Source organism: Theropithecus gelada, chromosome 14 (assembly GCF_003255815.1).
Source record: "Theropithecus gelada isolate Dixy chromosome 14, Tgel_1.0, whole genome shotgun sequence".
Taxonomy (NCBI): domain Eukaryota; kingdom Metazoa; phylum Chordata; class Mammalia; order Primates; family Cercopithecidae; genus Theropithecus; species Theropithecus gelada.
Genome location: NC_037682.1, coordinates 80087084 through 80099432, shown reverse-complemented (window position 1 = coordinate 80099432; position 12349 = coordinate 80087084). Strand labels below are relative to the sequence as shown.

Here is a 12349-nt window from a genome sequence, read left to right as displayed (position 1 = left end):
AATTTCTCCTGGGTAAAAACTGTATATTTCCAGCACAAAGTATAGAGCTTTAGCCACATTAGCTATTCCATAAGTATGTGTTGAATAAGTGATCTAAAACCAAGGGAAGTTTTTGAATTATAGTCATTTCTTAAACAGGAAATTTAACTACGGTGAATTCATCAGGTCTCTACTTTGCCCAAAAGTAGGCACTCACTCTGAGTCACATGGTTCTCATTTTTTGAATAAGAAACAGCAAAGAGGACTATCAGTTGAAAAAGGAAGGAAACAGTGTGAGTGCTAGGAATGCTCTGATCTAAATGTGACCTCTTACTGGAATGCCAAAAATATAAACTCTCCAAGTGGGCTGGCTCAGTGACCTCAACATATAAACATCTTTTCTTTCTAGAAACAAGCTGTCTTCTTCTTATTTCTGATCTAACATACATACATTCACAAACTCAAACACACATGCACATGCACACACACACACACACACACACATTTTCCTTTTTGATTCTCTATGAAGGTATAGCCTATGTATTGCTTTTTGTATGGTCTTAAAATAACTCTATCATATATTTAAAATGCAAAATCTTTATTCTTGAGGACTGCCTTATTCTACTATGAAAACCTCTGGACAAGCAGATTATTGACTAACCCCTGGCTTTGCTCTTCATCTGATTAGATCCTTGAAAGAGATCATAAGACATCCTTTAAAAGCCTAAAGGCCTTGGAAGTTCTGAGTAATCATAGAAGGCTTTTTTACCCTATTTTTCTGAAATGTCATGGCCACCCTGGGCAGTATCAAAGGAGATCACTGTTTGCACCAGGAATTTAAAAAGAAAAAAAGAAGTTTAAAACTTATTTGGGAAAACTAAAAGTTCATCTCTGAGTTATGTGTCATGTGGAGAATATTTTGCCCCTTTCTTTCATTGACTAGACAACTATGGGATAAAAAATGCATCTCTGGTATAACCCATGTAAGAAATACTGTAAGATTGTCATGTGCTGGCTATGAAAAAATACTCTTTTTTCCAGCGATACTTGCTTGTGCACACAGGCTCACACACTGGGACCAGAGCCCTCAACCTTCATTCATTTTCACTAAGTGCTTAGGGAGCCTTCTCTTACAACTTCAGTGCTACTACCAATGTAAATATAACCATCTACAAAACAGCTTGCTAACTTGAATTAAAACTTACCATCATAAAGTTTTGAGCTCAAAATTAAGGGTAAAGTATTCTTCTTAGAGATATGTTAACCTGTATTTTCTTAGATACATCCCAGTTTTAGCATTTTACTCTTTCCAATAAAAGTTGACGTGTTAAATACATGCTAACTTTGTTTTAATTTATATGACTTTTTAAGACTGTTAACATTAATAAATTCCCAAATCAGAATAAAAAGGCTTCGTCTGGTCACATACTTCTAGGGTTTTGAGTTCAGAAAATACAAGTCATTAGCTCCTGTCTTCAGCAACCATTAGTAGAGGACAGAGGTAGAAGTAATGGAATTTTGTTCATTTTTGTTATTCAGCTGAAATACTTACAATTATTTTTTGTCATAAACCCTGATCTGAAACTCTGATTTCGGAACTTGTGCCATATTGTCTTTCACATTTTTTAACATGCTTCCAAAAGAGAAGGAAAACTCCAGTATTGACTAGTTCTAAGGTACTATGCTGGGTGCTTTGCATATATTAATTCACTTCATCCACCTGGCAACACTGTGCAGTACATATTATTATTGCCAATTTGCAGATAAGGAAAAATAAACTTAGAGTGCTTAAGAAACTTGACAATATTCAATCAGAAAATTAACCATCAGAGCAAAATTGATTCCAACTGATTCTAATTCTAAAACCAATCCTTATCCTAAAAAACAAAACAAAACAAAAACAGAACTTATTTAGTGTTTTGCTATAGTAGGGCTTTTCTTACCCAATAGGTTGTAGAGCATTTAAGGGTAGAGACCATCTAGTTCACTGCTGAATTCTGAGTGAGTAGTCCAGAAACTGGCATCAATACAATAGATGTCCAATAAATATCTGTTCGGTCAAATTCAGTGGGGTGGTCCTGTGTGTGGTCCTGGTATATAAGCCTGCAGAAGACAGAGTACAAGCCTTTACTTTAGTAGTTGAGAGTATTTAATGTTGGTAAAAGACTGTGAGCTCTAGATTCAAACTGCTCAGGTTTGAATTATGATTTCTTAAGCTTCCTATCTATATGATTTGAGAATGTTACTTAGACTAAGTCTCAATTTTCTCACTTTAAAATGGGGGTAATAATTGCACCTTTATAATCACTTATGTAAATCACATTTTTCATGGTTAGTAAACATGAATGAATTTTAGCTAATATATAACCTTTAATTGGACTAGATTGTGGATCCCTTTTAAGCATACTCCATAATTTTGTTATTTATTATGTTTATTGTTTAGAATCTGTCTTCCCATTAAAATGTAATCTCCATGGTGGCAGGAATTTTTATGTTTTAATCAGAGTATCCCAAATATTTCGAATAGTGTTGCCCAATCAAATGTTCTATACTTATGGAAATGTTTTATTATTGGCATAGTCAGTAGGCACTAGCGACATACAGTTACTGATCATTTGAAATGTAGCTAGCTAGGGTGACAGAGTACTTGAATTAAAAATTTTGTTTTGTTTTTGTTCATTTAATTTAAATTGCCACATGTGGCTACTGGAATACTATATTTGCATAGGTCTAGAATATTACATGGTACACAGAAATTTTTCAGTACGTATTTGTTAAATGAATGAATTCCCTTCTGAAATCAAAAATCAAGAATAAAGCTGCATGATTGTATATATAGTTCACTCTTTAAAGATAATCAATAAAGATGAAGCATTTTACTGATTGACTTGCTCATCTTGGAGGCTTCATGAAGTTCTAATATGATTCAGTTTGCAATTGTAATACATTTTTATTTTTATTTCTTTTTGGTGTCAGGTCAAGAAAGATTTGGAAACATGACGAGGGTCTATTACCGAGAAGCTATGGGTGCATTTATTGTCTTCGATGTCACCAGGCCAGCCACATTCGAAGCAGTGGCAAAGTGGAAAAATGATTTGGACTCCAAGTTAACTCTCCCTAATGGCAAACCGGTTTCAGTGGTTTTGTTGGCCAACAAATGTGACCAGGGGAAGGATGTGCTCATGAACAATGGCCTCAAGATGGACCAGTTCTGCAAGGAGCATGGTTTCGTAGGATGGTTTGAAACATCAGCAAAGGTAATGTGACTTTAAATAATAAGCTTAATATAAGCAAGGTTCACAAAGAAAATGGCATATAATCATCACTATCTCATAATGATAATAATATGTTTGTTTAGTGATTTGTGGTTTCCAGATTGCTCTAAGCTCTTTCTCATGTCAATGCAATGAGCAGGCAAAGCAGGAATTATTGTCTACAATTTATTATTGTGGCAAGAGGAGCAAAGCAACTTGTAGAAGGTTACAATAGTAATAGTGGATAACTGTGTTTGCTTTTTGAGGTCTTACTATGAGCCAGTCATATTTTGCATGCATTTTCCTATTTAGTCCTCACAACAACTTTATTACGTGAGTATGGTTTTATAGTAAAGGTCTTATTCATGTGTTAATTTACACAATCGATATTTAATATATTCACCTGTACGTCAGGAAATGTGCTTGCTCCTAGGAAAGAAAAGATGGCAAACACTACATTGGGCATACCGGAATGGTGGGGTAACAGAGAATAGACAACAAGCACAAATGTGAAGAACACAGCATAGCTTGGCCATGCTGATTCCCCTGGGTAGCAGAAAAGTGGCAGGAGGTGAAGCTGAGGCAGGGCTGGAAGATGAAGGATCCTGTATGATGTGATGAGGATAATATACTTCCCATTGTTCCCTAATGTTGCCATCTGATATGTCAGGTGTCTGGCTTTTGTTCTACTCTCTTTTTGTTTGTGCCTGTATTTTTAAAATCTCAGTATCACAGGAGAAAAAAAAAAAAAACTTTCATGGCAAAATTTGAAAATCCATAAAAAACCGTAACTAAAATTTAAAAAGAATAACTATTTTTTGCTGTATTTTCTGACTTTTGTGTGTCTGCATATAATTACATTATTAGGATTGCATTTTACATGGTTTTATATCATGATTTTTCCACTTTTATTCAAATATTAAATGTTTGTGGAGCACAGGCATTGCGCTAGTTTTTGGGATTCAGCTATGAATAAGATAGCCATGGGCTCTGTACTTATGGAGTTCACACTTGGGCCTTATAGTGAACATTTGTGCCCCTCATTAGCAAATGGTTTGAAAATATTACTGGAGTCATCATTCCAAAAGGCTGAGGAGGAATCTCTAATGGGTTTCCTACTGGAAAGTAGAATGGTCCAATTTGCCTTGGAGAAACTATTGGAAGACGGATTGGAGGGCAGTGAACCAGGAGAGAGAGTGGCATGGTAGTTACCATGTTCTGTGAGAACATAATGAGAGCTTAAACTGGAATAGTGGCTATAGATAGGAAAGAAAACCTGGATTTGAGAACACCACCACATTACAAAGACCAGCACAATTAAGCAAGCACTTGGATTGGAGATGATGGAGAGGAAGAAAAGGGCAGTGGTGCCACTTTTTCTGTCACCATGGGATGTTCTTTTGTTTGAACCATTCCTGGAGAGCCTTGAAGCCTGTCTCCTTGCTCTTCTGTCACTAGCTTTTATGTTTGGAAAGTTGTTATTGCTCAGTTGCAAGAGTTGTTGTCTTTCTTTTGAGGCCTGAGTGTGCCAGTGTGCTTTTCCCTTTCATTCTATTTAAAATTTTGATTTCTCTTGTTTCTTGGGATTCTTCCTTTGGTTCAGGATACATTCCCCATCATTTTATATTTCTTGACTCTCATTGAACCTTTTTAGTTTATGTGGTTGAAGGATTTCTTGCTGTAAGGGGAGACAGAGCACAACTGAAAGGTATGATTAGGTTACAGAATTTTAACAAGCATGGTTTCTTTTTGTAGTCTATTTTCTTTTTTGAATGTTAGCCTGTTTTTTTTTTTCTTTTAATTCCAAAATGTGGGTGAATTCACTTATTTTCATTTCCTTTTAGCACCACACTCAATTTCACTCCAAAGTTCCTGCATATTCCTTCAAATTGCTTTCTTTCAAAAAATGTCACTCTCAGCTCAGAAGCCTCCAGGCACAGGGTTCGAGAAAGAGTAGGACTTTGGAGAACTCCTTTTCTCAGTTGATTACATTACATTGTAAGTGCTAACTAGATTGAATGACCCATACTTACATGGGGAGAGGAGTCCTCTGTTATTCATTCATTCATTCGTTCAACCAATAAATATTATCAAATACCTGCTATATGCCAGACAAATGTTCTGGGCACTGAGAATGTAGAAACTTATGAAACAGATAAAACCTTGTCTTCATGGATAAAAACAAAAACAAAACATAAATAAAATATACAGTGTGTGATAGTTATTAAGTGCTAATAAGAAAAAAGGGAAAAAAGAAAGGAAGAGGCCTATGAATCTGTAGGGAGGCTTGAAATTACGTTTGGGTCAAAAGACCTTCCGAAGACATTTTTCACCTCACTCTGACATTCCTTGCTCAACCACTATAGTGTTAAACTGCCTGCTTAAGGATACAATGTTTAGTACCTCTAGGACTGGCTGACCTACCTTACTTAGGTACTGGATTTCTAATCCTCCAAATCCCTGTAAGTGTGAACTTTGAAGAGAAGCTTTGTACAGTGTTGGGGAGGGGGGACATGAGATTTCACAAGCATTATAATCAAGAGAGTAGAAAGCCTTATTGTAAAATATAGAAGGCATGTTCAACGTCTCTTTTCCTTCCATACGTAATGCTATTGAGGTTGTCCTTCTGAATGTCTTAACGAGAATGTCTTGCCTGTGCCAGATTAGTATTCAAAGTCAACACTTAGAAGCTCAGGAACAATCCTGCAGCATTGACAAACTGGAGTGTCAAACTTTTTAAAAATTCTTTTTAAAGATCTCTGATAAAGCTCTGCTAACTTTCTGACTATAGTATTACAACATTTACAAAACTGAGGCCTAGATTTAACTGTCTGCCTGAAGCAGAGATGGTAGATTATGGGGATAGCTATGAATTCCTTCATTTTGAGATCAGAGAACATTTCCCATAGGTATCCTTCTCTTAGACAGTCAATCTACTAAAAATTAGAGTCCTTTTGAGTGATGACATAATGTCTGGTGATAAATACCTGATTTCCTTTCTTTGCATCGCTGAAACTTCTAAGTCAAACTTCTGGCTTTGTCCCCATGGGCACATCCAGCAGAAATCCTTCAGGTATCATCATCAACTTGGACATCTCCGCAGTTGAAACTTTCAGGGTTTTAGATGAGTTAGTCATTGAAACCAGCCTCCATCTTACCACGGACCCCACTACTGAGAGAAATTTACCCTCTTGCTCTTCAGTCCTATGGACTAACTTTCCATGAGAGTTTTCATGACTAATGCTGTTGCTGGAGCAATCGTGGTAGCCCCTGGCTGGCAAGTGAATTAAGAGAGAAAACATAAAAATTAAATACATGTTGGTGTCTCTGGTTTTTCACATTCTCTCTCCCAATATTAAAACCAAAGGAAAGAAAATAGTCTTTTCTGAGTCATATTCTTTGATTTTTAACATTTGCATTCTTTTGCTTTCTTGGCTGTATTTCATTGAATTCCCCCTGTAGATTCTCTAGGTGATGTATAATTGGGGTACTTGTGTGTCCCATTTTGCCCCCCAAATTCCTGGTTTATACCTGCTGTTCCAGCATAATTATTAATAATACCTTCATTTTTAATTTGTAATTTAAATTTACATGGTCACCCTGTAGATCATGAGCTCAACTTATTTTACTCTCTACATCATACTTTAGCTCTAATAATGGATATTTTAATATTCCTGTGCCCATATCCCATTTTTATAATCTGCTTTGGCAGATCTGTTTCTTTAGGATAAGGACCCTGCCCTTCTCTTGTTAGTATATCTTCAGGGCCTATTTCAAAGGCTGACTTGGTTTTGCTGCCTGCTGAACAAATTACCTGGTACATTCTTGGTGGCCATTGCCTGAATCTCCATCAGTTGCTGTTTTTGAATTCACTCTCTAATCACACCCACTCACCTAGAGCTACTGTGAGCATTAAGAGATAATAGCAAAAGAGATAATGTGGGTGGGCGCGGTGGCTCACACCTGTAATCCCAGCACTTTGGGAGGCCGAGGCAAGCGGATCACGAAGTCAGGAGTTCAAGACCAGCCTGGCCAACATGGTGAAACCCCGTCTCTACTAAAAATACAAAAATTAGCCAGGCGTGGCGGTGAGCACCTGTTAATCCCAGCTACTCAGGAGGCTGAGGCAGGAGAATCGCTTGAACCTGGGAGGCAGAGGTTGCAGTGACCCGATATCGCACCATTGCTCTCCAGCCTGGGCGACAAGAGCAAAACTCTATTCCCCCCCTCCCCCCAAAAAAGAGAGAGAAATAATGTATGTGGGGCCCAGATGCATAATATCTGATCCCACCACACATAGACACACACTTTACATACTCTACACCATTCCTACTGTCTCTACCCACAGCCCATACGCCGATTTACCTGTGATGCACACAACAGCCACACTCCGGTGGAAAAGCCTGTTTCTGTATCTTAGCCCTTTCCAGCCTGCTCCATTCTGCTCACATAACAGAGTGGATCAGGTGTGGCTATGCTCGCAAATACACCACCACAAACACTAGTGTAGGTGGGAAAGAATGGAGCAAGTTGTACCTATGCAATAGTGGGGACAAAAGTCAAATTCATAGAAAGAACCTCCAGTGCCTCCAGTTCTTGTTCCCCCTACACCAGTCCTACTCCTAACAGATATCTTTGGTTCTTTCTATGCTATTTATAGTGACTTTTTGGACCCACCCTCTCTCCCAAAATGTTCTAAGAGCAACAGGTGCACTTGGAAGAAGCTTATGTTAAATTATACTCAATTTTTGCCTTTTCTTTGAAGCTAAAAATAAAAATGTTAACGTGTATGCTGCTGAGAAAAAGAATATATCTAATACTGTGCTCTATAAGATGGTATTCATTTCTCTTAGGGAGAGGAATGGATGTTTCACGGTGTAGTGGATATTTCTCATGTTGTTTGGCTTTCTAACAACTGTTAAATACATTTGCTATCTTTGGGGAATTTCCAGCTGTAGGAAGCTCACCTCGCCAAGAAGAACTCATAAAACTTTCTTCTTTTGCTTCCTTTGCAGCTAGGCACAGGCAGATGACCTAGATTACACCAGTTGTAGGTTGTAGGCATCCATCTCCAAATAATGTAGATGAAGTTATAAGATATACCTCCACTGACTTAATTTGTCACAGCATATTTAACCCTGTATTTTTAGCTGAACTGACTTGAGCTGGTTATACTTAGGGACATAAAAGGAAGGGCCTGATTTGAAATCTAAAACCGGAGAAAACTTAGAATCACTTAGAATCATAATATACAGGAAATGATGGCTGTGTTTAATAGTGATTTCACATAATGTCCACCAGTCTGTAGTACAACTATTTGAGTCATCACTTCTGACAGATTATTAACGCCCTACATGAAGAATGAAAATTGTTTTCTGAAGTTGGGAATAGTTGAAGTGTATATGAGTCTCAAATTCAAGCTAGTTATCTATTTAAGGATAAATATAAATTAATAATAATATTTTATCTTTAGCTAATCAATTCTCTAGAGGTTCCCTATATCAATGCTTGTAATTTACTAGACAGTCTGAGGTCCAACTGTGACTAAGATACTGTATAATAGGAGAATAGAAATGAACGATCAGAGACTATAAACATCGTTTGGTTTGTATAAGGCAAGGTGTTGCATATGTCATTCTATCCTACATGGTTCATATTTTCATTACTTAGAGCTCAGATCTTTCCTGTTTCATGTTTGGACAGTCATAATAACCTGACTCCAGACTTTGCTCACTGTAGTGTTTTGCATGCTATTAAAAACTTAACCTGCTCAAGGGATGACTTTGATTTTGTCACTGCCTAGTTCAAGAATCTTCTGTAGGTTCTACTTCTTAATGATTTAAATTTAGACACCTTAGAACATGCATTAGCAAACTATGGCCTGTGGGCCAAATATGGCCTGCCCTGTAAATAAAGTTTTGTTGGAACTCAGCTGTGCTCATTGGTTTACATGTTATCAATGGCTGCATTTATGTTACAACTACAAAATTAAACAGTTGTAACAGAGACCTTATAGCCTGCAAAGCTCCAATTATTTACCATCTGACCTTTTATGCTTCAAAGTTTACCACCGATGCCTCAAAATGAGAATAGCTTCTCTTTAGTCAAGCACTGTGCTAGTGGCTTACATGCATTTTAGCTTATCCTTGAAATAATCTAGTATGGTAAGTACTGTTACTTTTTCTGTTCACAGAGGAAGCAATTAAAGTTTAAATTAGAGAGTGACTAGCAAAAGATCTCATAGTGGTGTATGGAAGAGTCAGGATTTCAAGCTAGATATGCTGACAGAACAGCTTAGCCACCCATCCTCCACATTGTACTACCTTACAACTTTTTCTAGTCTGATCTTATATGATAACTATTTATTAAGCAATTGATACATGGTAGACCAGGGACTGGGATAGATAAATGAGTAAAATGTGGTCCTAATCTCTAGAAGTTTAAAGTCTAATGACAGATATACAGATGTGTAAGTACATCTTCCAAGAAATGTGACACAATGGAGCAATTCACATGGAATTGTTGGGTGAGTTGGATAAGGAAGGGTCTTTTCTCACATGTACTTTTATTCTAGTCATTGTCAGAAACCTGTCTTTTTCTCATTTTTCTGCTTTTGTTCATGATGGTCACACTGTATGGGATTATAATGCAGTGGACATTCTTTTTCTGTATTTCATTTTGCCCAACGAAGTCCAGCTCTGGATGTGAGAGAAGAAACATAGAAAAATACCCTGGCTTTAGTAGTAAGGAGTCTTCAGAACTCAAATTAGAATCCCTGATTCTGATACCCTGCCCCAACAAATAATTCTTGCTCTGGCTAACTGTTAACTCTTTCTTCAGGAATTGCCTGACTCCAACACATTTTTTCTACAGATACCTATGGAAAGAGACTTAAGCAATTCATGACACCATGGGCCGACTGTAAAAGAGGATCCATGCTTCAGTGCACAGGATGCTCCAAGAATCTCTTGAAATTATATATGCAACTTTTTCGTGCCCATGTATTATTTGTAGAGAGGGCAATCATTTATTGCATACTAAGAACCTTCCAGGCATTTCACAGCTATTATCACTAATTCTTACAATAATGAGGCATTATCCCTATTTTCCATGGAGAGAAGGAGTCGTGGCATGATTAAGGGACTTGCTCAAAGCCATGCAGCCTTGTGTCATGATTCTGACCCCTAGTTATCTGGTCGAAGCCCACATTTTCCATGATCTGCGAAAGTGCTTCAATGCTTCTCAGCAGTCTTTCTCAGATTCAGAATTCCTGTGATCCTAGAGCTGAGTCTAGTTGAGGAAAGGCCTGTTTTTCTGAGGTCAGAAGGATGTAGCCACTCCGAGAGCTATCGCTACTGTGGTCTCATCTCTCTAGGCAAGGACCATCCATCAGAAGAGAGGGCTGAACTGCACTGTATGAGCTGGCCTAGCATATATCTATCTCCTAGGTAGTACCAGCCATATTGGTTGGAGAAAGGACACCTCTTGAGGAAACCTGTAAAGGCCATATGATGTATGAGGGTAGGAAGGTAGGAGGGAAACACAGACTTGGAAAATCTTCAGAATTTCCAAAGGCAGAGATGGAAGGAGAAAGGTATTCTAGGCAGAGGAAACAGCATGTGAAAGGCATGGAGTTGAGAAATAACAGAAAGTGCTGACAATGCTGAAGTTCAATGAGGCTGAAGTATAAGGTGGAGGGGAAACAGAGGGCAAAGCTTCGCAGTGTGTCAGACCATGTCCATTAGCATAAACACTGCTGGCTGAGAATTCTCATGGACTGTAGAAGTCTGAACTCAAAGATTCAACAGTTTCTTAGTAATGTCCAAAAGTCAAAGGACGACCATTACTTGATTTTTATTAAAAGACAAATGCCAATTAAATAACAACTCTTATTCAATTAGTGCCTTTTCCGTAGAAAATTTGGCAAATCCTAATATAAGGCGTAGTGCTTTTCAGCCTCAGCACTATTGCATTTTGGGCCAAATAATTCATAGCTGGGACTGGGAGGGAAGTATGTGTGTGCTGTGCAAGGTAGAATATTTAGAAACATTCCTTGTCTCTACCCACTTAACATCAGTAGCACCCAACACCCCAATCAGTTGTGATCATCAAACATATCTCCAGACATTGCCAAATGTCCTCTGGTTGGAGGGGCAAAATCACTCCCCACTGAAACCACAATTAAACAGTCATCAAAAAATATGTCTTGTGCCCAGTTGGTTCTGCTGTTTTCTAGAGGGTGGGGACAGAGTCAGGTCCACCTTGATTCTGTCTGAAAAAAAAGAATCCTTGTAGGCCTGTTCCCATGAGTCTGTGGGAGGAAGAAAACATCTAGAAAGTAAGGTGTGTTATCTTTGAGCCTGGATCTTTCCTCCTGGATCTCTATCTCTAGCCATGGACTTGTTTCTAAAACTTCAGACTTCCATATTCTTCTGGATCTGTACTTGGATATCTTTCAGAGAACTCCTCAAACCCAACATATCTGAAACGGCATTCATCAGCTTTTCTGCAAACATAATTATCCAGTTTGGAGACCCCACATCCACACAGGCACTCAAGCTGGACACGATATAACCAGGTCCCACATTCTTTAGAAACCCCTCATTCTTGAGCATAGAAGACCCCAATAGTGAGATTTTTTTTTTCTGCTTCTCCAAGCCTATCTCTACTCTTTCCATTTATTCCATGGTTATGCTAAACTGCATCAAGTCCCCCATCACGCCTTGGTATTTCCCCAGGCTTCCTAGCTTTATGCACCTGTCTCTCACTCTTCCTTCAGGACTTGGCTCTACTGTCAGCTGTTACAGTGTCTCCTATACCTTAACATGCTATGTTAAGATGATTTCCTTATGGGGCTGGCCCCTTCACTGCGTTGTGAATCCTCCTGGTCATGACCCAGCGCAATGGCATGCACGCAGAGAGTGATCACTTGGTCAGCGTTTATTGGATGGAAAAGAATATTTTGATGCACTGCCTTTTAAGGAATCTTTCAAAAGATTGTTTTACTGTATTATTCTTGGCCCTGCCCATGTAGGGTACTTATGTCCTTAGATAACTGTGTAGAAACAGAAAAATTAATTTACTGCTGTAATTCCCAGGAGGATTCCACATTATGT

The 12349-nt window shown here is 38.1% G+C and overlaps 1 protein-coding gene across 1 annotated transcript in view; it reads left to right on the top strand.

Moving 5' to 3' along the window:
- The window catches only part of RAB38 (RAB38, member RAS oncogene family), a 62452-nt gene that overhangs the window by 24086 nt on the left and 26017 nt on the right, over positions 1 to 12349 (top strand). Inside the window, exon 2 of the mRNA XM_025357039.1 lies at positions 2956 to 3236. Coding sequence (XP_025212824.1) covers positions 2956 to 3236 — 281 coding nt within the window. The remainder of the gene's footprint in view (positions 1 to 2955; positions 3237 to 12349) is intronic.